The sequence below is a fragment of the Pelodiscus sinensis genome, chromosome 7 (genome assembly GCF_049634645.1).
Source record: "Pelodiscus sinensis isolate JC-2024 chromosome 7, ASM4963464v1, whole genome shotgun sequence".
Classification (NCBI taxonomy): domain Eukaryota; kingdom Metazoa; phylum Chordata; order Testudines; family Trionychidae; genus Pelodiscus; species Pelodiscus sinensis.
The window spans coordinates 65,022,201-65,049,029 of NC_134717.1; the positions used below are offsets into that span (position 1 = coordinate 65,022,201).

General features: G+C 69.8%; 1 protein-coding gene across 3 annotated transcripts in view; it reads left to right on the forward strand.

The window, feature by feature from the left end:
- The first annotated feature begins 462 nt into the window (after window positions 1-462).
- Window positions 463-26,829, forward strand: part of COL6A2 (collagen type VI alpha 2 chain) — a 35,396-nt gene continuing 9,029 nt past the window's right edge. The window contains exons 1-25 of one of the 3 annotated variants that reach the window (XM_075934123.1): window positions 463-721; window positions 6,890-7,031; window positions 7,754-8,352; window positions 8,918-8,938; window positions 9,554-9,619; window positions 10,479-10,532; window positions 10,632-10,676; window positions 11,215-11,241; window positions 11,806-11,877; window positions 12,840-12,893; window positions 13,226-13,288; window positions 14,209-14,271; window positions 15,128-15,217; window positions 16,063-16,125; window positions 17,349-17,411; window positions 17,850-17,912; window positions 18,231-18,293; window positions 21,186-21,236; window positions 21,850-21,885; window positions 22,422-22,484; window positions 22,589-22,651; window positions 23,430-23,465; window positions 23,719-23,764; window positions 24,109-24,261; window positions 26,325-26,777. In XM_075934123.1, coding sequence (XP_075790238.1) covers window positions 6,917-7,031; window positions 7,754-8,352; window positions 8,918-8,938; window positions 9,554-9,619; window positions 10,479-10,532; window positions 10,632-10,676; window positions 11,215-11,241; window positions 11,806-11,877; window positions 12,840-12,893; window positions 13,226-13,288; window positions 14,209-14,271; window positions 15,128-15,217; window positions 16,063-16,125; window positions 17,349-17,411; window positions 17,850-17,912; window positions 18,231-18,293; window positions 21,186-21,236; window positions 21,850-21,885; window positions 22,422-22,484; window positions 22,589-22,651; window positions 23,430-23,465; window positions 23,719-23,764; window positions 24,109-24,261; window positions 26,325-26,777 — 2,422 coding nt within the window. In that variant the 5' untranslated portion in view covers window positions 463-721; window positions 6,890-6,916. Of the gene's footprint in view, window positions 722-1,363; window positions 1,670-6,889; window positions 7,032-7,753; window positions 8,353-8,917; window positions 8,939-9,553; window positions 9,620-10,478; window positions 10,533-10,631; window positions 10,677-11,214; window positions 11,242-11,805; window positions 11,878-12,839; window positions 12,894-13,225; window positions 13,289-14,208; window positions 14,272-15,127; window positions 15,218-16,062; window positions 16,126-17,348; window positions 17,412-17,849; window positions 17,913-18,230; window positions 18,294-21,185; window positions 21,237-21,849; window positions 21,886-22,421; window positions 22,485-22,588; window positions 22,652-23,429; window positions 23,466-23,718; window positions 23,765-24,108; window positions 24,262-26,324; window positions 26,778-26,829 lie in introns of those variants that run through there. The other 2 variants (XM_075934121.1, XM_075934122.1) reach the window with 2 other exon arrangements.

Genomic DNA, 26,829 nt, shown 5'->3' on the forward strand with positions numbered 1-26,829 from the left:
GTCCCACCCTGTACAGCTTTCCCTTGCCAGTCTCTCCTCCACATCCATCCTGGGAATTGCCCCACCAGCCACCCAGCCAGACCCATAGTGTTTCCAGCCAGGCCCGGGGGGACGACTGTGCCCGGCTGAGGAGCTACCCGCCATGGCTGGCTTGGTGCCCGCCAGAGACTGGCCCCTTGGCCTGGCTGGGGGGTCAGAGCTCCCTCTGCGGCTGTGGGCGCTGGCAGTCACCCTGGAAGGAGCAGAGGGCGCCCAGGGAGCAGAGCAGACCCAGGCTGGCAGGTGGGAAGGGGCCAGGCCCCAGGAGGGCTACGTGGGCTGGGCACCCAGAGGGCTCTTGTGCCTGGGAAATGTGAGTTCCTCTTCCGAGGCGTGTTCAGCTCTCGGAGCCGAGCCCCGCTCCCCACCCCCAGAGGCGGCGGAGGAGGGCGGGCTGGGGGCTGGCGGCAGGGACGGACCCCCAGTGACACCCTGTGGCCGCGCGGAGCAGGGCGCGCTCGGCGCGGGAGGGGAATTATAAAGTAGGCAGTTGCCGCTCGCCAGCGCCCAGAGGCTCACACGCCGCCGCCGCTCCCAGCTCTCGGAACACGCGGAGCCCGCAGCCCCGGGGGAACCGTCTGGGCCTGGCCACGGGACATGCCCGAGCGCTGCTGACGCGCGGGAGCCCGGAGATTTCCCGTCCCGACCCCCTTGGTGGAGGAGACCTCGCGCTCGGGTTCAGGTGGGCAAGGACCCCGCGGCGGGCTCCGGCAGCCGGGCCAGGGCTGCGCGCGGGATCCGGAGCGAGCGGGCGCCCCGGGATCTGCCTGGTGGCGGGGCCGGGCGGCGGGGGGAGCGAGGGGCCGTCGCTCGCTGGAGCGCGGTGATCCCGGGCGCGGGGGCCACCGAGGGGCCCAAGGGAGGCTGCCGAGCTGCGAGCCCCGGGCGGCTTCGGGGACGCGGGCAGGGCGGGGCGGGGGCTGCCTTGCACGTTCCCACCCGGGTGAGAGGCAGCCGGGCCGGGCCGGGCCGGTTCCCCTCAGCCAGTGACGCGCCCAGCCCCGTGGGCGCCTCCTTCCCGGGACGGAAGGTGGGCGGGGGGCTGCCGGGGCGAGCGCGGGCGCGGGGGGGCTGCCGGGGCGAGAGCCGTGGAGGCCCAGCCCACGGTGTCAGGGGCGCACCTGAGCAGACGCCCCCGCGCCCCGCTGCGCCCCGCGCCGTCGCCCCGAACAGCAGCGCGGCGCTCTTGGCGCAGGACGCAGCCTGTGCCGATGCACAGGGGAGCGGGTACACGGGGGCCCCCTCCCCGGGCGGCCCCTCCCTCCGGCGGGGGGCGCTGGGGCGGGCCTGCCCCGCGTCGCTCGGGGCTCTCCGGCAATGAGAGCCGGGTGCGGGAGGAGGCTGCTCGCGGAGGTGCCGGTGCGGGCGCAGCGGGGCTGGGGAAGCCAGGCCAGAGGCGCCCGCGGGTCTGGGCTGCTGGCGGATTCCTGCCCCTGCTCTCCGGCGTGGGCCAGAGGCGCGTCGGGCCCCGACCCAGCACCCCCCGCAGCCGGACGTGGCTCCGCCGGCCACTAGAATAGAAGGTTTCTCGCTTCTCCGGGATAAGCGCGGCCGAGCTCGACGTGGGCAGAGGGCGGGCGGACAGCCCTAATGCCCGGGGGGGTCCGCAGCCCCTGAGCCCCCTGCACTGGTCAGTCTGCTCCCTCCGCGCGCCCCGCAGCCCCCTCCTCTGCTCAAACCCCTCCCCCTGGCCAGGGGGGAAGTTGCTAGTCCCGGTCTATGTGCCTGCCCCAGGGACCCCCCCCGTCCGGGCAGTGCTACAGACACCGGCCAGTAGGGGTCACCCCATCCCACAGTGACCAGACTGCGAACCAGAGTGGGCCCAGGGCCACGAGAGTGGACAGCCCCCCCAGCTAGTCACACTGCTGCTCGGAGAGGGGCCGGCGGGCTGGAGTCCCGCTGGACGGAGAGGGGCCGGCGGGCTGGCAGGCTGGAGTCCCACTGGCTGGAGAGGGGCCGGCAGGCTGGCAGGTTGGAGTCCCGCTGTCCAGAGAGGGGCCGGCGGGCTGGCTGGCTGGAGTCCCGCTGTCCGGAGAGGGGCCGGCGGGCTGGCAGGCTGGAGTCCCGCTGTCCAGAGAGGGGCCGGCGGGCTGGCTGGCTGGAGTCCCGCTGTCCGGAGAGGGGCCGGCGGGCTGGCAGGTTGGAGTCCCGCTGTCCAGAGAGGGGCCGGCGGGCTGGCTGGCTGGAGTCCCGCTGTCCGGAGAGGGGCCGGCGGGCTGGCAGGCTGGAGTCCCGCTGGCCGGAGAGGGGCTGGCAGGCTGGCAGGCTGGAGTCCCGCTGTCCGGAGAGGGGCCGGCGGGCTGGCTGGCTGGAGTCTCGCTGTACGGAGAGGGGCCGGCGGGCTGGCAGGCTGGAGTCCCGCTGGCCGGAGAGGGGCCGGCGGGCTGGCAGGCTGGAGTCTCGCTGTCCGGAGAGGGGCCGGCGGGCTGGCAGGCTGGAGTCCCGCTGTCCGGAGAGGGGCCGGCGGGCTGGCAGGCTGGAGTCCCGCTGTCCGGAGAGGGGCCGGCGGGCTGGCAGGCTGGAGTCTCGCTGTCCGGAGAGGGGCCGGCGGGCTGGCTGGCTGGAGTCCCGCTGGCCGGAGAGGGGCCGGCGGGCTGGCAGGCTGGAGTCCCGCTGTCCGGAGAGGGGCCGGCGGGCTGGCAGGCTGGAGTCCCGCTGTCCGGAGAGGGGCCGGCGGGCTGGCAGGCTGGAGTCTCGCTGTCCGGAGAGGGGCCGGCGGGCTGGCAGGCTGGAGTCTCGCTGTCCGGAGAGGGGCCGGCGGGCTGGCTGGCTGGAGTCTCGCTGTACGGAGAGGGGCCGGCGGGCTGGCAGGCTGGAGTCCCGCTGGCCGGAGAGGGGCCGGCGGGCTGGCAGGCTGGAGTCTCGCTGTCCGGAGAGGGGCCGGCGGGCTGGCAGGCTGGAGTCCCGCTGTCCGGAGAGGGGCCGGCGGGCTGGCAGGCTGGAGTCTCGCTGTCCGGAGAGGGGCCGGCGGGCTGGCAGGCTGGAGTCTCGCTGTCCGGAGAGGGGCCGGCGGGCTGGCAGGCTGGAGTCCCGCTGTCCGGAGAGGGGCTGGCTGGCTGGAGTATCGCTGTCCGGAGAGGGGCCGGCGGGCTGGCTGGCTGGAGTCTCGCTGGCCTGAACTTGTGCAGCAGGGCCTCTTTGACCCATTCGTAATCACCTGGCTGCAGATCCTCAAGCTGGTTGAGCACCCCTTTGGCCTCCTGATTGAGCAAGGGGGTGAGCTCTTGCAGCCGGTCAGCTGCGGGGATCTGGTGCAGTTCCCAGGCCCACTCAATGGCGCTGAGGAGCCCGTCCATGTCCATGTTTTTACACTGGGCCAACACGAGCTTCTCCAAGCATCTGGCTGCCCCGGGCCCCCTGGGATCCTCCACCCTCACCGCAGCTGGGGCCCCACAGCTTCTCCGCTCCGCCATGGCCAGCTCATGCTGCTGCTGCCTCTTGATCCTGGTGCTCCTCCCTACGGTCCTCTAACTCATTTAGCTGCAGCTCGATCTCCAGCCGCCGTAGCTCTGCCGGGCTGGACCCCGCCCTAGACGAACCGCTGCTGGCAGGGCGGGCCTGGTGGGCACCATGTCTCTCTGGCGGGCTCCTGCCCTCCGTCCAGTCTGAGAGCCTGAGATGCTCCCAGGGGGTGTCTGGCTGCTCCCCGCTGGGACAGGATCCAGGCCCCTGGACGGGTTACTCTCTTCCAGCCGGGCAATCAGCTGAGCCTTGGTTGCTTTCCCCACGGGCAGGCCCCTCTCTCTGCACCGCCCCACAAGGTCTGCCTTCAGGAGTCGGGTGGGGGCCATCTCCGCTGATCCCTGGGGTGCAGAGTCACTGACCGAGCACTGCAGCGGCCCACGGCTCCCAGGAATCGCTTCACTCTGCCTCCCGCACGCCTGGCTCTTGCAAGCCTCTTCCTCCTACTGCTCCTTGTCCCTTGCTGCTGGAAGCTCCATCCACTGGTGCAGTGCATCCCACTCCTGACACCCCGTGACGGCGAGTCGGGGTCCCCCCAATCCTGCACCCCCGTAGCAGCAAGAACAGACTCCGCCAGTAGAATAGCGGGGTTGTATTGCTCCTCCAGGATACAGCACAGCACAGACGTGATGTGGTTACAGGAGTCAGGGCCAGGATGCCTCAGACCCCTTGGGTTAGGGGGTCCCTTGTCACCCCTAGACCCTCAGCACTCAGGGTACGTCTACACTACAGCGCTAGTTCGAACTAACTTAGTTCGAATTAGTTAATTCGAACTAAGCTAATTCGAACTAACGCGTCTAGAACTAAAAACTAGTTCGAATTAGCGTTTTGTAATTCGAACTAGCAAGTCCACATTGAGTGGACTCTGAACAGGGCTTAAGGATGGCCGGAAGCAGTGCCGGCAGGGCATCAGAGGAGGACTTAGAGCGTGGAGATGCTGTCTCAGGCTAGCCGAGGGCTGCGCTTAAAGGGTCCCGACCCCCACCCCGGACAGACAGTTCTCAGGGGTGCCCCGCTTGCAAAGAAGTTCTGGCTTGGATTGCCCGGACTACCCACACTGGGCACATCACACCACTCGGCCATCAGCCCGGCTGCACTTGCCGCAGGCTGCCATCTGGAAAGAGGGGGCAATCGGGGAGCTGCAGGAGAGCTTCCACCCCCAGAAGCCCGCAGAGCCAGCCCAGTCCTCCCCATCGGGGGCTCGTACCCCATTCCTCCCTCACCTCCTTCCACTTACCCTTCCCTAGCCCCCCTTCTTATTGATGTACAAAATAAAGATAACGTTTCTTCCAACATTGACTCTGTCTTTATTGAACAAAACTGGGGGAGACTGGGAAAAGGAGGTGGGGAGAGGAGAAGAGAAAGGCTGGGAGAGGGGAGGGCAACTAACATGATCAGGGGTTGGGAACAGGTTCCAGATGAAGAGAGGCTACAGAGACTGGGACTGTTCAGCTTAGACAAGAGGAGACGGAGGGGGGACAGGATAGAGGTCTCTAAAAGCAGGGGTTGGGTGGAGAGGGTGCATTCAGAAAAGTTCTTCCTGAGTTCCCATAAAGAAGGACTAGAGGACACCAAAGGAAAGGAATGGGTAGCAGGCTTGAAACTAGTAAGAGAAAGTTGTTCTTCTTGACAAAGCAAATAGTTAACCTGTGGAACTCCTTGCTGCAGGAGGCTGTGAAGGCTACAACTAGAACAGAGTTTAAAGGGAAGTGAGATCAAGTCATGGAGGTTGGGTCCATGGAGTAGTCTTAGCCAGGGGGTAGGAGTGGTGTCCCTGCCCAAAGTTTGTGGAAGGCTGGAGAGGGATGGCACGAGACAAATGGCTTGGTCACTGTCTTCGGTCCATCCCCTCCAGGGTCCCTAGGGTTGGCCGCTGTCGGCAGACAGGCTACTGGGCTAGATGGACCTTAGGTCTGACCCAGTACGGCCATTGTAAGCTCAGGGCTCAGGGTCGGGGGTCTCAGTGGACCCCCTTGATTTTCATGCACACCTGCTCCTGGGTGGCCAGGCTGGCAGCTCTCCTGCCCTAGACGGCCACTTTCCTGTGCCTAGTGCAGAGATCGTGGACGAGGTCCACGATGTCCGCACTAGCCCAGGCAGGTGCCTGCCTCTTGTGGTCCAGGGCAAGCTCCCGGGAGCTGCCAGCCTGGTCCCGGGAAGAGGGGGTGGGCTGTGGGACATCGGGTGGGTGGCTCGAGCCGTGCCAGGTGCAGGGTCTGCTGGCTGGGTGCTGGCAGGCTTGCACCTGGCACGGGCACCGTAGCCAGCCCGTACCCCTTTAAGGGGTCCGGGGCCGGGAAGGGGGCATAGAGTTTGCCTGGTGTTGGCCAGAGTGGCCACCAGGGAAACCTGGGGAGTGCTAGCCTCCCACTAGTTCGAATTAAGGGGCTACACACCCCTTAATTCGAACTAGCTAGTTCGAACTAGGCTTAGTCCTCGTAAAATGAGGTTTACCTAGTTCGAACTAAGCGCTCCGCTAGTTCGATTCAAATTCGAACTAGCGGAGCGCTAGTGTAGCGCCTATTAAAGTTAGTTCGAACTAACTTTGTAGTGTAGACATACCCTCAGCTAAAGTTGCTTCCTTCATGGTTCCCAGCCAGAAACTGCCCCTTCCCCGACTCCTCCCTTCCTTTGTTCCGTCCCTGCCCTCAGCCGGTTGGACAGGTTGGGTTTTTGCCTGCGTGACCTTAGGCAGCCGTCCTTGCTCAGCAGTGCTACATGTACCGGCCAGTAGGGGCCACCCCCAGCCCACACGGCCACCACACGGCCTGCCTACTACATCACAGCAGGAGCGCTGCAAAGGCTGAAAACCAGCCCCTTCCTGCCCCTCGGGCCATGGCGCTGGCGGGCAGGCAGCTCTGAGCGCGTTGACCCCCATTGCCAGGTGGGGACACCGAGGCAGAGCGCTCGTGACAGGCGCAAGGCCAGCAAAGGCTCTGAGGCCGATCCCCTGGCCCTGGACGGCAGCATGGGCATGCCCGTCATCAGCCGGTGCAGGCAGGAGCTCCGGCCTCCCACGCGCCTGAGCCGGCCCCACACCCCTGCCCTTGTGGGGACTGCTAGCTCAGCTCCGTGGCGCAAACAGCTCCCAGCCCATCCAAGGAGGTGTTTAAAATGGCCGGGCGGGTTCGTGAGACTGAGCCCCCCGCCAAAGTCCAGCCGCGCTCCGGCCTGCACATGGGCACCGTGCCTGAGGGGCCGGCCGGCTGGGCCATCGTGCCGCGCCCTTTCCAGCCCGAAGCGAGTGCTGCGACTGCTCTGCCCGCCCCAGGCGGGATGTCGGGCCTGGATCCCTTTGGGCAGGAATGGTGGGAGAAGTCCCGCTCGACGCCGGGGTCCCCCGCGGCTCCTCCCCTGGCTGACGGCGGCGCTCTGTGTTCTCCCGCAGGGCGCTGCTGCACGGGGAGCGGCTGAGATGGCCCCAGTCGCTTTCTTCGCCCTTCTGCTTGGCGCCACCCTGGCCCCCCTGCAGGCGCAGTACGATGAGGATGAAGACACGTCCTTCCAGGCGCGCCCAATGCCCTGTCCAGGTACCCGCGCGGTCGCTTGGCCCCAGCGGGCCCACCGAGGCCTGCCCTGAGCCCCACTGCAGAGGGGCCTGCAGGCGCACAGGTTCCGGGCTGAGGGCCCGAGTGCCAGGCCGTGGGGGGCTCCCAGGCCTCCAGAAAGGCAGCTCAACCCGGGGCAGGACTTGACCGTATCCTGTCGCACACCAAGGGGGTCGACACTGGATCAGACTGGAAAGACGGGGGGGGGGGGGGGCGCAGGGGCGGGAATGGGTCGGGGGGTGCCACTGCAGACAGCACGGCAGGGTCGGTTTGTATGGACATTCTTTGTTACCACGGAAATGCTCCTCCCGCCTCCCTCCCAAACCCGCTCTGAAGCCAGTGTAGACAAAACCCAGCGCAGACCGAACCGGGTGACTGGGCAGGGAAATGCAGACGAAATCCAGTGCTGATAAATCAGAGTGGTGCCCACTGGAAATGGTTTGCCCTGCCGGGCGAGTACTGGGGACACCCGCAGTCTGAGCCCCCTGCTCCGCTCCGTGGGGGGCGCTGGGGGCACCTGCAGTCTGAGCCCCCTGCTCCGCTCCCTGGGGGGCGCTGGGGGCACCCGCAGTCTGAGCCCCCTGCTCCGCTCCCTGGGGGGCGCTGGGGGCACCCGCAGTCTGAGCCCCCTGCTCCGCTCCCTGGGGGGCGCTGGGGGCACCCGCAGTCTGAGCCCCCTGCTCCGCTCCGTTGTCTCTGCACAGAGAAGACAGACTGCCCCATCAATGTGTACTTCATCATGGACACCTCGGAGAGCATCGCGCTGCAGACTGTGCCCATCCAGAGCCTGGTGGACCACATGAAGCAGTTCATCCAGGCCTTCATCAGCAAGCTGGAGTCGGAGGTCTACCTGAACCAGATCACCATCACGTGGAACTTCGCCGGCCTCCACTTCTCCGACGTGGTGGAAATCTACAGCCCCTGGACCAACAGCAAGGACCTGTACCTCCGCCGGCTGAACGCCGTCAACTACATCGGCCGGGGCACCTTCACCGACTGCGCCATCGCCAACATGACCCAGCAGGTCATGGCCCAGGGTGCCAAGGGCATCAACTTTGCCGTGGTGCTCACCGACGGGCACGTGACGGGCAGCCCCTGCGGGGGCATGAAGATGCAGGCGGACGAGGCGCGGAAGGCAGGGATCAAGCTCTTCGCGGTGGCCCCCAGCCAGAACTTCTTCGAGCAGGGGCTGCTGGATATCGCCAACATGCCCTCCGAGCTGTACCGCAACCACTACGCCACCACCAAGCGCGGGGCCATCGAGGTGGACGAGGACACCATTGACCGGATCATCCAGGTCATGGTAAGGGCGGTGTGACGCGGGGCAGAGGCACTGGGCTCGCCGGACGCAGATGCTGCTGCACTGGCACCGAGAGGCCAGCGGGAGCTCACATGGACGCAGTGCTCCCCGGAGCACGGGGCTGGGCTGGGCCTGCCGAGGGCGTGACACGCCGGGGGGCCAGTGCGGAGCAGGCCGGGCAGAACGTCTCAAGGACAGGGCTGCCCCGACAAGCCCTCGCTGTCCCCAGCTGCAGTGCGCAGGCAGGGGGCCGAGACCTGGCCTCTTGCTGCCCCTCGCCGAAAGCCCCAAGGCAGAGCCGGCCGGCGCCCTTGGCCTCCCAACGCCCGGCCCTGCGCCTTCTGGGAAAAGCGAGGGGCTGGCTGCTTTGCAGGAGTGCTGCCGGCTGCTCCCTCCAACCGCCCCCCAGCCTGGGCGCCTGTAGCACAGGGACCCATCAGAAGCGGGAGTCACCTCCCTGCCTTGCACAGACCAGACGGCTGCCTCCCGCCCTGCCTGGTCCCCGCGGGAGGTGGGGGAGCGCTGGGTCTTCGGCGTCTGACTGATCTGATCTCTCTCTCTCTGACAGAAACACGAGGACTACGCCGAGGTGAGTGACCAGCCCCCGGCTCTGTGCCCTGCTCCCCACAGCGGGGCCAGGCCTTGCCATTACACTGACCCGGCCCGAGCCCCTGTTCCACGTCCGAGGCCGACGTGTCTGTGTTTGAGGCTGCAGACAGGGGGTCTTGGCCTGCTGGGATCACTTGGCGGCTCCCGGCTGCGTTCATGCTGCAGACTTGGCTGAGACTGCACGGGCAGCCCCTCCCCTCGTTCCCTTCCGGCCCGGCCCGAGGGAGGCAGCTCGCCCCGAGCCGAGCCAGAGCCCAGCCCTGGTGTGGCCAGAGGAGAGCAGGTGTGAGAACGGCCCGGCTGCATGGAGCCCCACCCGCGCTGCTGGGGGCGTCAGAGGCGCTGGGCCACGCCGGGGGACCGGCTGGGTCCCGGTCTGAGTCTACGTGGGGGTGGGCCCCGTCCGAGCAAGCAGGGGTAGGGCGGGGCCGACACCCTGCAGTGCCACCCTGCCTCGCTGTCCCCTCGGGCTCGCCGGGCCAGCCCCAGGGCAGAGCCGTCCCGCGAGGCACCGGCAGGAGTCCGGCCCCCGCACTCCCCTGCCCGGCGCTGCCCACGGGCCGGGCTCTGCTCACGGCCGTCTGCTCTCTTCCAGTGCTACAAGATGAGCTGCCTGCAGATTCCTGGCTTGCCCGGGGACAAGGGCTACCGGGGACAGAAGGTGAGAGACGGGCCGGGCGCGGGAGCCGCTGGGCAAGACACCGGCCAGTCCGCCGTGGCTTCCCCCGGGCTGCGGCCTGCACGCGCCATCCCCGCACAGCCCACGGGGGCAACTGGGCACCCTCCCACCCAGACCTCTCCTCAGAACTGCACCACGGGCTCCCTCTGCCCGCTCACCCTCCCCCCAGCTGCCCCTGCCTCTCCTCCCCCACCCCTGGGGCGCCTGGGCGAACCCCCCCGCACAGCCCCACAGACGCTCCTGCGCTGTCCCTGCTCCCCTGGGCTGTGTAACGCCCAACGCCCCCCCCCACACACACACACACAGCCACTCTAGCGCCGTCCCTGCTCCCCTGGGCTGTGTAACCCCCCCCACACACACATACACACACAGCCACTCCTGCACTGTCCCTGCTCCCCTGGGCTGTGTAACGCCCCCCCACACACACCCACACACCCACAGCCACTCCTGTGCTGTCCCTGCTCCCCTGGGCTGTGTAACCCCCCCCCCCCCACACACACACACACCCACAGCCACTCCTGCACTGTCCCTGCTCCCCTGGGCTGTGTAACCCCCCCCCTACACACACACACCCACAGCCACTCCTGCACTGTCCCTGCTCCCCTGGGCTGTGTAACCCCCCCCCCCCCACACACACACCCACAGCCGCTCCTGTGCTGTCCCTGCTCCCCTGGACCGTGTAACCCCCCCCCCCACACACTGGGACCAAGTAGAGCTGAGTCGGTGCTGTGTGCCTGTCCCCTGGCTGGCCATCTCCTGCCCCTCAGCCCCACGGAGCAGAGCCCAGCCAGGGGGCCAGCCGGAAGGAGGCGTCAGGGTGGTCTCTGTGCTTTTTTTGCAGGGTGCCAAAGGGAACATGGGGGAGCCAGGAGCCCCTGGACTGAAGGGGCGACAGGTGAGTAGTGTGAGCCCCCCTCCGGCTGCTGGCGAGCAGCCCCACGCCAAGGCCCCCAGCACCTGACCCCGCAGTAACTCGCGTCCTTCTCTCTTGCAGGGCGACCCGGGAATTGAGGGTCCCATCGGCCACCCTGGCCCGAAGGTATGGACGCCGGCGCCGCCTGTGGTGGTGCTCCCGCTTGGCAGCGGCACGTGGGCGATGCCTGGCTGCCGGTCTGGGGCCTGACTTCCCGCAGCCCTGCCAGGCCTCCCCCGGCCGGCCGGAGTCAGGGCCGTGCCACCAGGGCTCGGGCTTCAGCCGGAAGGGAAGTGGAATTTGGCCAGCTGGTGCCAGACACATGCCATAATGGGGCCCCTGCCTGGGCAAGCAGCCCCCCTTGGACTTCCCAGGAAGGCGGGGGGGCAGCCTCACTGGTGCCCCCCCACCGATGCTGCCCCGCCTGCCTCTGGCTGCTGCACTTCAGCCCAGGGCTCGTCCCCCCGCCCTGCAGGGCCGCTCACCGAGCTCAGCCCCAGCCCCAGCCCCGTACCGAGCACTGCTGCCTGCCAGCCAGAGCCTCTCAGCGTCCCCTGCAGGCACCTGGGACCCAGACCCGCCCTGGCACCCAGCTGGTGCTTGCTGGGGTACCAGGCGTGGGCCCGCCCACGGACACTAACAGGCGGCTTTTCTCTTGCCCTAGGGTGTCCCTGGCTTGAAAGGAGAGAAGGTAAGAAGGAGCCTGGGCTGAGAGCACCGGACAAGGGGCCAGCGGGGCGAGCGGGCGAGGGGGAGGGGCCTGCGGGATGAGGGGGTGGGGCCTGGGGGATGAGGGGGTGGGGCCAGCGGGGTGAGAGGAGGGGCCAGAGGACTAGTCTGCAAGTGTTTGCTCGCAGTGGGACTTGGCTGTGGACGTAAAGCCCATTGCCCCCCTGCGCCGGCTCCGGCTCCCCGGTGCCCCGGCAGGACTGGAATGGACAGGACAAGCCCTCCGGCAGGGGGAGGCAGCCAGGACAGGGCTAGTGTCCACTGGGGTCACTTCTAGGCAGCCCCAGCAGAGATCCAGTTCGCACCAGCTGGATTTGGCCTGGGATGTGGCGGTGACGACAGCATCGGCAGGCCGTGCCGGGCCGCGGGAGGGGAGCTTCCCAGAGCAACGTCAATCCTTCCAGCAGCACCCGGAGTCCGGCCTGCAGACGCCCCTGGGCAGCCAGCGCAGGGGGCTGGGCCATGTCGCTGGGGGCAGTGGGGCCGTGCACCCAGCACAGATGCATCTTGTCCTTTTTCTCCGCAGGGCGAGTATGGTGGCGACGGCCGGAAGGGGGCAGCTGGCCTGGCCGGACAGAATGGCACCGACGGACAGAAGGTAACACTTGCCTGAGGACAGGCCAGCCCTGTCCAGCGCCAGCACCCGCCCCTCCCCATGGGGCCGCCCCTCGCCAGCCGGCCCCTCCCCGCGGGGCCTCCCCTCGCCAGCCGGCCCCTCCCCGCGGGGCCTCCCCTCGCCAGCCGGCCCCTCCCCGCGGGGCCTCCCCTTGCCAGCCGGCCCCTCCCCATGGGGCCTCCTCTCGCCAGCTGGCCCCTCCCCGCGGGGCCTCCCCTCGCCAGCCGGCCCCTCCCCGCGGGGCCGCCCCTCGCCAGCCGGCCCCTCCCCATGGGGCCTCCTCTCGCCAGCCGGCCCCTCCCCGCGGGGCCTCCTCTCGCCAGCTGGCCCCTCCCCATGGGGCCTCCCCTCGCCAGCCGGCCCCTCCCCGCGGGGCCTCCCCTCGCCAGCTGGCCCCTCCCCGCGGGGCCGCCCCTCGCCAGCCGGCCCCTCCCCGCGGGGCCTCCTCTCGCCAGCCGGCCCCTCCCCGCGGGGCCTCCCCTCGCCAGCTGGCCTCTCCCCGCACAGGGCCGCCCCATGTCTGCGGCTAAAGAGACAGCTTCCACGAATGCAAATGAAACACAGGGAAAAAGCCGAGATCACTCCTGCCCCACGCCCTGCCCTACCCCTGCATCTCATCCCATCCCTGCTCCTGCACCCCCCCTTGTCCCCATTCCACTCCTGCCCCTCACAGACCAGCCTTTCCACACCCCCAGACCCTGAAGGGGCCTACGTACCTACTGAGCCCAGTGTGAGAACGGGGCTTGATGTCTGGGCAGGGCCTGGCTCCTGTGCCCCCGCCTGCCAGCCAGGCTGAGCCCTGTGCTTTGTGCCCAGCTCCCTCTGCCATCCCGGCTCCATGCCCACACCAGGTGTGAGTCAGTCGGTCCCTGGGACAGAGAGAAATGCCTCGCTCCCTGCCCCCGCTCTCTGGCTGCTCTCACTCTGTCGTGTGCTCCCTGCAGGGCCGGCTGGGGCGCATCGGATCCCCTGGCTGCAAGGGAGACCCCGGGGACAAGGTAGGTCTGGTGTCTGTTCGCGGAGGCAGGGGGGGCTTGGAGTGGACCCCAGCGCCTGGCGCTGCCTCGGGAGGGAGTTAGCGGGTCTGTCTGCCGCCGTCACGCTGCTGGTGCGGGGCCATGCAAGAGAGTGCAGCGTGCGTCGCACGACAGTGCCAGAGTGCTCCTGTCTCTGCTGCCGACATGCCAGGGCAGCGGCCCAAGGACACGTGCCGGCCGCGGTTTGTCACAGCCAGGCCTGACTCCGTGGCTGCTCTGCCCGCAAGTGGCTGTCTAGGGGGTGTTCTCTGGTGGGCCCCCTGCAGCGACAGCTCTCTGCTGTCCCTCCCCAGGGCCCTGACGGCTACCCAGGAGACGCGGGGAGCCCGGGCGAGCCAGGAGACGATGGCATAAAGGTAGGCGACTTCCCCGGCAGCGAGCAGGGCCTGGGCAGGCCACCGCCAGAGCGGGGGTGTGGCGGTGTGTCAGGGACCCCCGGCCCTGCACCCCGTCCACAGCCAGGCGTGGCTCCGCCGGCCAGGAGAACGGGGGGTTATTGCTGCTCCGAGATACAGCCCAGCCCTGGTGCGATGTGGACATGGGAGTCAGGGCTGGCAGCCTCAGACCCCTTGGGGCAGGGGACACAGGCCCCTGAACCCCCAGCACTCAGCCCAGTCTCTTTCCTCCATCCTTCCCCTCATTCCGGCTGCCCCTCCCCAAGCCCCCCCTTCCCTGGTCAGGTGAGAACCGGCTGGGCCATGGTGCCCCCCCCCAGGCAGTGTTTATAGACGCCAGCCAGTAGGGGTCGCCCACAGCCCACGCATAGCGCCCAGTGAATGCCCAACGGAGTGACAGCCCCCCACTGCCACACGGGGGGCAGCCGCGTCCCCCCAGGCCCGGCAGACAAAGCGGGGCAGACGGCAGCTCTGTGCCACGGCTCCCTTCCCTGAGGCCCATGGGTGTGTTGGGAAAGCCCCGGCCTTGTCTGCGCCCACTGGGTGGGGGCCCGAGGGGGTGAGCATGGTGCCCGCGCCGTGCCGACGGGCACAGGCCAGGCAGCTGTGCGGCACAGCCACTAGATGACGCCTGGGAGAGTATGAAGGTTGCTTGGGACCCTCCCCCCGGCACCCCTGATCCGTGCCGGCCCGGGGGGAGGGTCCCCGTCGAAGGCTGCCAGCCCTTGGGAGCGCAGCCGCTAGTGCCCGGCCCCGCGGAGCGTGAGTGCCCGGCACGTCCCCTGACGCTGCGGAGGGGTCAGGGGACGGCACCCGAATTGGCCGGGGGCAGCAGCTGGGCCGGGACGTGGCTCAGGACTCTTGTTCTCTTGCTGTTTCAGGGGGATCCCGGCCGCACCGGCAGCAGCGGACCCGTGGGGCCTCCAGGGGAACGGGGCGGCAGAGTAAGTCCCCGCCCTACTGGGCCTTTCCTCTGACGCGGCTCCTTCCGGACCCCTGTTCACATGCAGGCGGCTCAGTGGCCATGGAGCTCTGGTGCCCTGCCTTGGGGCCGCCGGGCAGCTGCGACTGCACAGGGGTGGGGCTCCCAGCGGGCGGGCGGGGTCTGTGGCCCCCGGAGAGTCTCCACCTGCCGCTCACAGCGACTCAGTCACTGGGGGTATGGGCTGCTGGGACGCAAAGGGAAATCTCACCTGCTGCAGCAGGGGGCGGGCTGGTGCAGGGGGGGGTGCAGCCAGGTTGGGGGGAACCAGCTGCCTGGCACAGGGTGGGGGGGGTGCAGCCGGGTCGGGGGGACCTGCGGCCTGGCACAGGGTGGGGGGGGTGCAGCCGGGTCGGGGGGACCTGCGGCCTGGCACCGGGTGGGGGCTGCTTCCCTTGCTTTGCTTCTGCCCTTCTGCTCCCATCTCGTCCTTGGGCCGCCTGCCCAGCCGCCGCCCCACAGCTGCCCATGGGCCGGCCCCGGCAGGTGTGCCAGGAGTTTTGCATCACAGCCCAGAAGGGCTCCCAGCCATGCCTCAGTGTCCCTGCAGGCCCGCCCCGGATTGCACCGCCCAGCTGCTGCAGGGGGCTGGGGCATGGGGCAAGAGCCCCTCTCCAGGGGCCCGTCACAGTCCCAGGCTGCTGGGGTGGGGGCTGCGGAGCCCAGTGGCCCCATGCTAGGGGGAGAAGGGAGCGTGCTGCTGAGGCTGGACCTGGGGGCGCAGCCTGGGGGGTGAGGTGGGGGGCTGGGCGGAGTGGGAGGCAGGGTGACTGGCGGGTGCTCCTGCCACCCTCTCACTGTGTGTTTCCTTTGCCAAGGGACCTAAAGGCAACAATGGCTCCCCCGGGGTCCCCGGCACCAAGGGAACCCAAGGCAACCCCGGACCAGCCGGACCCAGGGGAGAGCCGGTGAGCTCCAGCACCTGGCAGCCAACCCGCACGCCTGCACCAGCTGGCCAGGCCACGAACGGCCTGGCATCCCCGCCACCCTGCCCACAGCCCCCCGCCAGGACTCCCGCTGGGCCGAGAGACCCGCCCAGCTGCCTGAGTCCTGCATTAGCTCTGCAGCCCACCGAGGCCTCGCCCACGCCCCTGTTAACAGTTCAGCAGAAACACCCAGCCAATGTGCCGCCCCCAGCCACCTCCCCTCCCTCCTGGCTGCCCTTTGGGGCCAGTGGGGTGTGATGGCGCGTCGGGGACCCCCGACCCTGCACCCCCTCCGCAGCAGGGTGTGACTCCGCCGGCCAGGAGAACGGGGGGTTCGTTGCTTCTCCGAGGCACAGCCCGGCCCGGGTTCCACGTGGGGGGGCCGGCAGCCTCAGACCCCTTGGGGCAGGGGACACGAGCCCCCAGCACCCGACTTAGCCCCTTCTCTTCCTGTTTGCCAGGCCACATTGCCCCTTCCCAAACCACCGACCATGCCCCCCCCGGGCAGCCCCCCCTTTGTCAAGCCCCTTCCCCATGCCACGTGAGAAACCTCCGCAGGCCATGGGCTACGTGCTGGGACTCAGGGCGTCCCCGCTGGGCAGTGCTTACAGCCACCGGCCAGTAGGGGTCACCCCCGCACCAGGCACTGCGCACGGGGCAATCGGGTCCAGCCCCTTGGGAGCCGGCAGGGCAAACGGGCCCAGCCTGGGATGCCCTCTGCTCCTCCCATGTGCCGGGGCTGCCAGGGAGGGGCCGGAGCAGCGACTGAAGCCGGGAGGGGGGGTCACTGGGCTGTTCCCACCTCTGATTGGCGTTTGTGTGCACAGGGGCGCCGCGGGGACCCGGGGACGAAGGGCAGCCCAGGGACCTCTGGGACCAAGGGCGAGAGGGTAAGTGCCAGGGCAGCGGGTGCGGGTTTATGGCTCTGTAAGGGCTGGGCAGAGAGCAGCCACGCTGCCCAGGGGCCCCACTCTCTGCTCTGTGACTGGCTGGGCTGGGCTGGGGAGGGCAGGATGAGTAGGGGGCTGCGCCAGGCTCCCCAGCCCCAGCTCACAGGAGGGAGGCTGGGCTGGGCTGCGCTGGAGTGGGCAGGGAGGGGGGAGGACTGGGCTGGGCCGGGCTGTGCTGGAGTGGGCAGGGAGGGGGGAGGACTGGGCTGGGCCGGGCTGCGCTGGAGTGGGCGGGGAGGGGGGAGGACTGGGCTGGGCCGGGCTGCGCTGGAGTGGGCGGGGAGGGGGGAGGACTGGGCTGGGCTGGGCTGTGCTGGAGTGGGCAGGGAGGGGGGAGGACTGGGCTGGGCTGGGCTGTGCTGGAGTGGGCAGGGAGGGGGGAGGACTGGGCTGGGCCGGGCTGTGTTGGAGTGGGTGGGGAGGGGGGAGGACTGGGCTGGGCCGGGCTGTGTTGGAGTGGGCGGGGAGGGGGGAGGACTGGGCTGGGCCGGGCTGTGTTGGAGTGGGCAGGGAGGGGGGAGGACTGGGCTGGGCTGGGCTGTGCTGGAGTGGGCAGGGAGGGGGGAGGACTGGGCTGGGCCGGGCTGCGCTGGAGTGGGCGGGGAGGGGGGAGGACTGGGCTGGGCTGGGCTGTGCTGGAGTGGGCAGGGAGGGGGGAGGACTGGGCTGGGCTGGGCTGTGCTGGAGTGGGCAGGGAGGGGGGAGGACTGGGCTGGGCCGGGCTGTGTTGGAGTGGGTGGGGAGGGGGGAGGACTGGGCTGGGCCGGGCTGTGTTGGAGTGGGCGGGGAGGGGGGAGGACTGGGCTGGGCCGGGCTGCGCTGGAGTGGGTGGGGAGGGCCGGCCTGGGGCTTGAGAAGGGAGAGCCCCCAACCCTGCCCAGATGGGGCTCTGCAGTCACGGGGCAGGGACGCCTCTCATGGGGGGAGAACTGGCCCGCACCCTGCTGCAGCCTCCGGACAGACACAGGAGCAGGGCAGAGCAGGGGACCAAGCCGGCAGGGCTGCGATGGAGGCTGCAGCGAGTGCAGGCAGCTGGGGCTCCTACCCCGCGGGAAGGGGCTGGCTGCGGGGCCCTCCTGGGACGGCTGGCGCCTGCCCCACGTGGCTGAGACGTGGCCGGCAGCGGCTGGGGAGAGGCTCATACGACCGTTTCCTTCCCACAGGGAGACCCTGGCCCCGAGGGGCCCAGGGGCCTGGCCGGAGAAGTGGGCAGCAAAGGAGCCAGGGTAAGGCAGAACAGCCGGATCGGTTCATTGGCCACTGAGCCCTCCCCAGCCCGTGCAGGGCGGCTCAGCTGCGTCCACGTAGCATGTAACCCCTCCCATTTCCGTCTGCTGCGTGACCCTTGAGCCCGCCTCCCTCGCACCAGGGCTCCCAGCCACGCCGTGCCCAGAGCCACTTTTCCTCTGCCCCACCAAGGCCACGGCCATGCAGCCTGGGTCTTCAGCCCTCCACCCCCTCCCACAGCGCCACAGACAGAGTGCAGGTGGCCGGGGCTGCCCGGCAGGTCTGGGGAGGAGCCCACGGCCGGACCGCTGGCAGGAACACGTGAGCTCTCCCGGTGTGCCAGCCCATAGAGCGTCCTGGGGAGACGGGACCCTCGTGGCAAAGGTGCCCAGTGCTCCGGCCCCATGTGCTGACCCGTCTCTGGCTTTCTTCTGCAGGGTGACCGAGGGCTGCTGGGCCCACGAGGCCCACAAGGAGCCGCAGGAGAGCCAGGCAGGCCGGTAAGTTTCCCAGTGACTGCGGATCAGCGTGGGACTGACCAGAGCCCCAGTGCGGCACAGTCATCCACCCCCCTACCCCAATCCAGCATTGGCTGCAGCTGCTCTATTCCACCCGTGGGCCTGGCCCAGTGGCTTGGCCAGCAGTGCGCTGGGGCCGGGGTTTGGTGGGTGAGAGCCCGCTCGTGCGGGGCATCAGGCGCATGGGCCGGCGGGGTCTGAGTAGCGCCGAAGGGAGGGATTGCGCTGTGCTAGAGCGCCCCCAGTGTCCCCACACGCCAGCCCCAGCACCTGACCCTGCTCTCCTGCGCTGTCTTGCAGGGATCTCGTGGGGACCTAGGCGACATGGGCCCAAGGGGCGACTCGGGGCCCCCAGGACCGAAGGTAAGAGAGGGAAAGCAGTAGGGCTGCTGGAGCGCTCCATGGGCAGCAAACACCCCCTGCCTGCCCCTCTGAGCCCCGCCCCTGCTCTCAACCACCCCTCAGCCGGGACGCAGGCTTAGGCAGGGGCGGGACCTGTCCCTGCCACCAACCGCAGGGAAATCATTCAGGGTATGTCTACACTACCACCCTAGTTTGAAGTAGGGTGGTTAATGTAGTCATACGAACTTGCAAATGAAGCCTGGGATTTGAATTTCCCGGCTTCATTTGCATGTTGCCGGGCGCCGCCATTTTTAAATGTCCGCTAGTGCAGACTCCGTGCCCGCAGCTACTCGCAGCATGAACTAGATAGTTCGGACTAGGCTTCCTATTCCGAACTATCTGTACGCCTCGTTCCACCCTGGGCAGGGCGGGATGGGAGAGGGAGCGGGGCGGGTGGATGAGGCGGGGCGAGCCCCCTGGGCAGGGCGGGATGGGGGAGGGAGCGGGGCGGGCGGACCAGGCGGGGCGAGCCCCCTGGGCAGGGCGGGATGGGGAAGGGAGCGGGGCGGGCGGACCAGGCGGGGCGAGCCCCCTGGGGGGGCTGGCGGGATGGGGAGGGAGCGGGGCGGCGGACGAGGCGGGGCGGGGCGAGCCCCCTGGGCAGGGCGGGATGGGGGAGGGAGCGGGCGGGCGGACGAGGCGGGGCGAGCCCCCTGGGCAGGGCGGGATGGGGAGGGAGCGGGGCGGGTGGACGAGGCGGGGCGAGCCCCCTGGGCAGGGCGGGATGGGGGAGGGAGCGGGGCGGGCGGACCAGGCGGGGCGAGCCCCTGGGCAGGGCGGGATGGGGAAGGGAGCGGGGCGGGCGGACCAGGCGGGCGAGCCCCCTGGGCAGGGCGGGATGGGGGAGGGAGCGGGGCGGGCGGACGAGGCGGGGCGAGCCCCCTGGGCAGGGCGGGATGGGGGAGGGAGCGGGCGGGCGGACGAGGCGGGGCGAGCCCCCTGGGCAGGGCGGGATGGGGGAGGGAGCGGGGCGGGCGGACGAGGCGGGGCGAGCCCCCTGGGCAGGGCGGGATGGGGGAGGAGCGGGGCGGTCGGACGAGGCGGGGGCGAGCCTCCTGGGCAGGGCGGGATGGGGGAGGGAGCGGGGCGGGCGGACCAGCGGGGCGAGCCCCCTGGGCAGGGGCGGGATGGGGGAGGGAGCGGGGCGGGCGGACCAGGCGGGGCGAGCCCCCTGGGCAGGGCGGGATGGGGGAGGGAGCGGGGCCGGCGGACCAGGCGGGGCGAGCCCCCTGGGCAGGGCGGGATGGGGAGGGAGCGGGGCGGGCGGACGAGGCGGGGCGAGCCCCCTGGGCAGTGCGGGATGGGGGAGGGAGCGGGCGGGCGGACGAGGCGGGGCGAGCCCCTGGGCAGTGCGGGATGGGGAGGGAGCGGGCGGGCGGACGAGGCGGGTCGAGCCCCCTGGGCAGGCGGGATGGGGAGGGAGCGGGGCGGGCGGACGAGGCGGGGCGAGCCCCCTGGGCAGGGGCGGGATGGGGGAGGGAGCGGGGCGGGCGGACGAGGCGGGGCGAGCCCCCTGGGCAGGCGGGATGGGGGAGGGAGGGCGGGCGGGCGGACCAGGCGGGGCGAGCCCCCTGGCAGGGCGGGATGGGGGAGGGAGCGGGGCGGGCGGACGAGGCGGGGCGAGCCCCCTGGGCAGGGCGGGATGGGGGAGGGAGCGGGCTGGCGGACCAGGCGGGGCGAGCCCCCTGGGCAGGGCGGGATGGGGAGGGAGCGGGCGGGCGGACGAGGCGGGGCGAGCCCCTGGCAGGACGGGATGGGGGAGGGAGCGGGGCGGGCGGGCGGACGAGGTCGGGGCGAGCCCCCTGGGCAGGGCGGGATGGGGAGGAGCGGAGCGGCGGGCGGACGAGGCGGGGCGAGCCCCCTGGGCAGGGCGGGATGGGGGAGGGAGCGGGGCGGGCGGACCAGCGGGGCGAGCCCCTGGGCAGGGCGGGATGGGGGAGGGAGCGGGGCGGGCGGACCAAGCGGGGCGAGCCCCCTGGGCAGGGCGGGATGGGGGAGGGAGCGGGGCGGGCGGACGAGGCGGGCGAGCCCCTGGGCAGGGCGGGATGGGGGAGGGAGCGGGACAGGCGGACCAGGCGGGATGGGGGAGGGAGCGGGGCGGGCGGACCAGGCGGGATGGGGAGGGAGCGGGGCGGGCGGACCAGGTGGGGCGAGCCCCCTGGGCAGGGGGCGGATGGGGGAGGGAGCGGGGCGGGCGGACCAGGCGGGGCGAGCCCCCTGGGCAGGGCGGGATGGGGAGGGAGCGGGGCGGGCGGACCAAGCGGGGCGAGCCCCCTGGGCAGGGCGGGATGGGGGAGGGAGCGGGACAGGCGGACCAGGCGGGATGGGGGAGGGAGCGGGGCGGGCGGACCAGGCGGGATGGGGGAGGGAGCGGGGCGGGCGGACCAGGTGGGGCGAGCCCGTCCGGAGCGGAGCAGGCACACCCCAGGTTGGCCGGAGCAGGACGAGGCGCTGGAGCCAAAGCAGAGCCACGGGCCGGGGCGCATTACACCACAGCCTGGATCCAGCCCACAGGCCGTAGGTTCCCCAGCCCCTGGCTTAATCCTTCCCCAGCTCAAGGCCCCGTGACAGCTGGTGGAGGTGGTGGTCCCTGTCCCAGCGCCCCTGCAGGTGGCCCTGCCCTGCCCTGCCCTTCCCGCAGGCTGGTGCTGTCCATGCCAGGTCTGTGCTGAGGCAGTTGCTGCCCCTGGCTTCTCTGCGCCCTGTTCTGCTGCCTCAGGCACTGGCTGCCCGGGCGCCAGCTGCCAGGGCCCACGCGCTGCCCGGGGGTGCCTGCTGGGGCAGGGCAGACCCCATTCGGCAGCCCGCGGGTCGGCGTCTGCGCCCCTCACCCCTCTTCCTTTCCCTCCGCAGGGAGACCGAGGCAGACCTGGCTTCAGCTACCCTGGCCCCCGCGGACTCCCGGTAGGGGGCTGAGGCGGAGGGCGGGGGAGGAGGCCGTGGCAGGGAGACGCCGCTGTCCCAGCCATGGGCTGCGGAGGAAATCAGCGGGGACCCGGGCCGGACGAGCATCCTTGCGCCACTGAGTGAGGAGGGAGGCCGGGTCGTGCCGGAAGGCCCCTCCCGCCCTGGGAATGCCGTGCAGGAAGCCGGACTTTGCCTGATGGGGCAGGGATCTGTGCAGAAGGCCGGGCGGCCCAGGAGCAGCCGGCTCCAGATTTGCCCAGGGAGCCGGACCCTGCGTGGCCAGGATGCTGGCTGGTGCATGTCTCTGGAGGCGGGCAGGTGAGCCCAGCCAGTGGGGCAGGGTCCAGCGATGTGCGCTCCCCCCATCGCCCTGCGCACGGCAGGCAGCCCCTAGCCACGTGCCTGGAGACCTCCTGCAGGCTGGAGGCCCTGCTGGCAGGGCTGGGAGGGGCACTGGGGCCCTGCTGTCCCACGAAAGGCCAGGGAGCTGCAGGGGCTCAGGCCACCGACCTCTTGTTGTCATTTGAAACGGGCCCCTCACCGTGGGCTCAGGCAGGCAAATTGCTGTCCAGCCCCACACTGAAGTTAACCCTCTCCTGTCTCTTCCCAGGGCGACAAGGGTGAGAAGGGAACGCCTGGTCCAGAGGTAGGGGTGTGCACGTGTGCGCTCGCGTGTGGAAGCGCGTACTGGGCGTGCAGGGGCGGATGGGCCAAGCAGGGCAGAGGTGCTGGGTATGCAGTGGAAGAAGGGGGAGGCTGTGGGGTGGCAGTGCTGGGCATGCAGGGATGGATGGGGTGGTGACGCTGGGCATGCAGGGGCTGATGGGCCGGGCCGTGGGGTGGCGGCGCTGGGCATGCAGGGGCTGATGGGCCGGGCCGTGGGGTGGCGGCGCTGGGCATGCAGGGGCTGACGGGCCGGGCCGTGCGGTGGCGGCGCTGGGCATGCAGGGGCTGACGGGCCGGGCCGTGCGGTGGCGGCGCTGGGCATGCAGGGGCTGACGGGCCGGGCCGTGGGGGTGGCGGCGCTGGGCATGCAGGGGCTGACGGGCCGGGCCGTGGGGTGGCGGCGCTGGGCATGCAGGGGCTGACGGGCCGGGCCGTGGGGTGGCGGCGCTGGCTGCGCTGGGGGTGACAGCCACACACAGCATCTTGCCATTGCACCTCACTCCCTCCTTTCCACAGGGGGGCAGGGGCGACTTTGGACCGAAAGGTGCTCCGGGAGGGAAAGGAGACCCAGGGGAGTCGGTAAGTCCATTGTCAGTGCCACTGCCATCCCTGCCCTGCTCCTGCTGTGGGCGTAGGGGCACCGTGCCGGCCCTGATCTTTCATCTCTTTTCTCTCCTTGCCAGGGTGACCCCGGCCCCAGCGGCGAGCCTGGCCCCAGAGGCAACCCTGGCCCACCGGGCCTCGAGGTACCATCCTGCGCCGCTGCCCCATCGCTCACGCCCAGCTGCTGCCTTTCTCCCTGGTCCCACACGTGTTTGCAGCGTCTAGGCTGAGAGCCCTGCTCGGGTCCCCTTCCCGTCCCGCCAACCCAGCCCAGGGCGCTGCCGCTCGCTTGGTGTCTGAGCTCGGACCCTCCCCACACCGGCCCGGGGCGCTACCTGGCGGGCCAGCTCCTAGCCATGTCTGGACCTTGGGGCAGAGTCCCATGGGGCTAAGGCAAGCTAAGGTTCCTGCAGCCCTGAGACGAAGGATGGGCCAGGGAGGCTCCACTCGCTGCCCTGCCCCAAGTGCCAGCTCCGCAGCTCCCATTGGCCCCGAACTGTGACCAATGGGAGCTGTGGGGGCAGTGCCTGAGGGCACCAGGTCAGTGCCAGCCTCCCTGGCTGTCCTTGCACGAGGGCATCACACGCAGCCGCCCCGGCTGCCCCTAAAGCTAAGGGCCACAGAGACCTAGAGGCCACCTCCTGGGAGCCACAGTAAGTGCCACTGGGACCCCGCAGCCCAAACTCCCTCCCACTCTCCAACCCCCATCCCAGTCTGCAGTCTCCTCCCACACTCAACTCCCACCCTGAGCCCCTCCTGCACCCAGATCCCACCCCAGCCCAGACATCTCACCCCCTCCGGAGCCCCCGGTGACAGTGGGCGAGGGTGGGGCAGAGTGAGCGACGCCAGGTGGGAGGGCGTAGAGCGGTGGCATCCCTATGTCCCAGGGTCAGGCGTGACACTGCTGTGCTCTTCCCACAGGGCGACCCGGGCCCACGTGGAGATCCAGGCCTGACCGTAAGTAGAGCTGACTCCCCGCGGTCTGACCCCTACCCCAGGGAGGGAGGGTTCCCCTGCACACAGAGACCCAGCGCCAGGCCCTGCTCCAGCCTCACCCCGCCTGCAGCCCAACGCGCCTGGGACTGAGCCCAGTGGCCGGCCTGGCCATAGATCCGGGGGCAGGGCAGAGGGGCAGGCAGGCCGTGGGCCGGACGTGCTTGGGGGCAGGCTGGCTCTCACCAGTGCTGTGCGCCTTGTGTTTTGCTGGCAGGACTGCGACGTGATGACCTACGTGAGAGAAACTTGCGGCTGCTGCGGTGAGTCCAACGCTCAGCACCGTTGCTCTGAGCCAGCGCCTGCTTGGAGCCCCTGCACTGCCCCTGCCCCCGCCCCGCCTCACCCCGCCCTGCCCCCGCCCCGCCTCACCCCGCGCTGCCCCTGCCCTGCCTCCCCCCACGCTGCTCCTGCCCCCGCCCCGCCGCACCCCGCACTGTGTCCCTGCACTGCCCCTGTCCCCTCCCCCAGCACTGCCCCTGCCCTGCCTTCCCCCACGCTGTGTCCCTGCGCTACCCCACCCCCTCCCCCCGCTCTCATGTGGCGGGACCTGCCCTGTGGGCTGTCCCCGCGGGCCTGGCCCCGTGACCCGCTCCTCTCCCCCCAGACTGCGAGAAGCGCTGCGGTGCCCTGGACATCGTCTTTGTCATCGACAGCTCCGAGAGCATCGGCTACACCAACTTCTCCCTGGAGAAGAACTTTGTCATCAACGTGGTCAGCCGCCTGGGCTCCATTGCCAAGGACCCCAAGTCGGAGACGGGTGAGGAGCCCCTGGGAGGAGGCCGGGCGCTGAGCCAGGCTGGGCCCGTGGGGAGAGGTGGCTGCTGTCGCCCAGCCCCTCTGCCTGCCGGGACAGTCGCTCGCCTGCTGGACGGCTCCCTGGCCTGCGCCTGCCAGCCACCAGGTCTCACCTGTCCAGAGAAGGGGTCTGGAGACCTGGGCAGTCTTGGCTGGAAAACATGAAGAGAGGAGACTAAGCTGAGTACTGGGGGTTCGGGGGCCTGTGGACCCCACCCCACGGGGTCTGAGTACTGGGGGCTCGGGGGCCTGTGGACCCCTCCCCACGGGGTCTGAGTACTGGGGGTTCGGGGGCCTGTGGACCCCACCCCACGGGGTCTGAGTACTGGGGGCTCGGGGGCCTGTGGACCCCACCCCACGGGGTCTGAGTACTGGGGGCTCGGGGGCCTGTGGACTCCACCCCAAGGGGTCTGAGGCTGCTGGCCCCTCATGCCGATGCCCATGTGGAACCCAGGCCGGGCTCTACCTCGGAGAAGCAATAAACCCCCCTGTTCTCCTGGCCGGCAGAGTCTCATCTTGCTGCTACAGGTGCAGGGTCGGGGGTCCCCGACGCGCCGCCACACCCGGCACTGGCCACTGTGGGCAGACAGCCCCCTGGCAAGATGGACCTCGGCTCTGAGCCCGTTGGGCCGCTCTCATGTCCCCTCCCCTCAGCCCCGGGCTCCTGTTGATACCTGGAGGCTCCGTTTCCTGCCCTTGGCTCCCGGGGGAATAGCGAGCGTCACTTGCCAGGAAACGGCGGCTGCGCTCGCACAGTAGCACTGGGCCCAGTGAAACCAGGGGCGGGCAGCAGTCGGCCCTGTGTGACGGCGCATTGGGGTTCCCCCGTCTCCTGCACCCCTGAAGTGGCACAAACAGACTCCACCAGCCAGTAGAATAGAGGGAGTTTATTGCTTCTCCAGGATACAGCACAGCACAGATGTCATCTGGTTACAGGAACTGGGGCTAAGAGGCCTCAGTGCCTCCCTTTGAGATGGGGGGGGTGCCTGGGCCCTACAATCCCAGCCCACTCCCCAGCTCCTTCCCCAAGGCTCTCCTCCATGCTCCCAGCCAGAAACTAACCCACTCTCTTCCAGCCCTGCCCCCCAGCCAGGGCCGGCATTCCACCTTCCTTTGTTTCTCTCCCTGAGGGGTAGCTGGTCAGACAGATTGAGAGACCTCTTTGCATAGTGACTCATCCCCTGTCTTGCTGGGCCGTGGTACCAACAGCAGCCAGTGGGGGTTACCACAGAGCCAGCATAGGAACCAGCCAGATACCCCCACTACGTCACACCCTGCCAGGCTCAGGAGCGCTGCCATGCGCAGAGAGGGCTTGGCAAGCTCTAACAGACTGGCCGGTGCGGCAGGGGTCAGTGCAGGAGCTGACGGGCAAGAACAAGAAGGGAGCTTGTCTGGGCAGCCCCAGGACAGCAGCAGAGGGGGGCAGAGAGTGCTCAGGAGGGCGGGAAATGTGTACTACAGGCGGTCGGACATCCTGCACCTGGAGTGTAGTGTCCTGGCTGGCAGTGCCCCCACAGCTACCCCCTCACTCCCCAAGGAGGGGCTGGCCTGGCTGTAAGTGGGGAGAGGAAGCTGCGTTGCAACTGTGCTGGGCCTAGCTCTTAGGGTATGTCTACATTAGCCTCCCTAGTTCAAAGTAGGGGGCTAGTGTAGACATTCCCTTACTGAGCAGGAAGAGTTCCTGAGCAAGCAGACTCACAGGCGGACGGAGGGACAGGTCCCACAGTAGGCTGCGCTGCGGGCTGTTCCGTGCGCCAGGAGTGGGAGTTTTCTCTCAGCCCCAAGAAGCTGAGCAGCTGGATGAGCGGGAGTGGCTGGCGTTGAGTTTTGGCCCAGGTTGCTTGGGAACGCCAGCTTGGAGCAGGGAGAGCCCATCTGCTCCCAGTGCAGGTCCCGGGGCGGCGGCGTGGTGGCGCCACACGGCTGTCTCATGATGCTGCCATGCTGCCCTCGCCAGCCCACGTGGTGCGCGGTGCCTGGGGAGCTGCGGGCGGCCGGCGAGCGTGACCCTCTGTCTCCCCACAGGTGCCAGGGTGGGTGTGGTGCAGTACAGCCACGAGGGGACTTTTGAGGCCATCCGGATGGATGACGAGCGCATCAACTCGCTGTCCAGCTTCAAGGAGGCTGTGAAGGGCCTGGAGTGGATCGCAGGGGGCACCTGGACACCCTCCGCCCTGCAGTTCGCCTACAACAAGCTCATCAAGGAGAGCCGGCGCGAGAAGGCCCGCGTCTTCGCCGTGGTGGTGACGGACGGGCGCCACGACCCACGGGACGATGACGACAACCTGCAGGCCTTCTGCCAGGGGGACGTGATCGTCAACGCCATCGGCATCGGGGACATGTTCGACCAGCCGGACCAGGGCGAGACCCTGCGCTCCATCGCCTGCGACAACCTGCAGCGGGTCCGCAAGATGAAGCTCTTCTCGGAGCTGGTGGCTGAGGAATTCACTGACGACATGGAGGAAGTGCTGTGCCCAGGTCTGCCCCACCGGCGGCAAACGAGAGGGCGGGGGCGTGCGCTGGGTGGTTG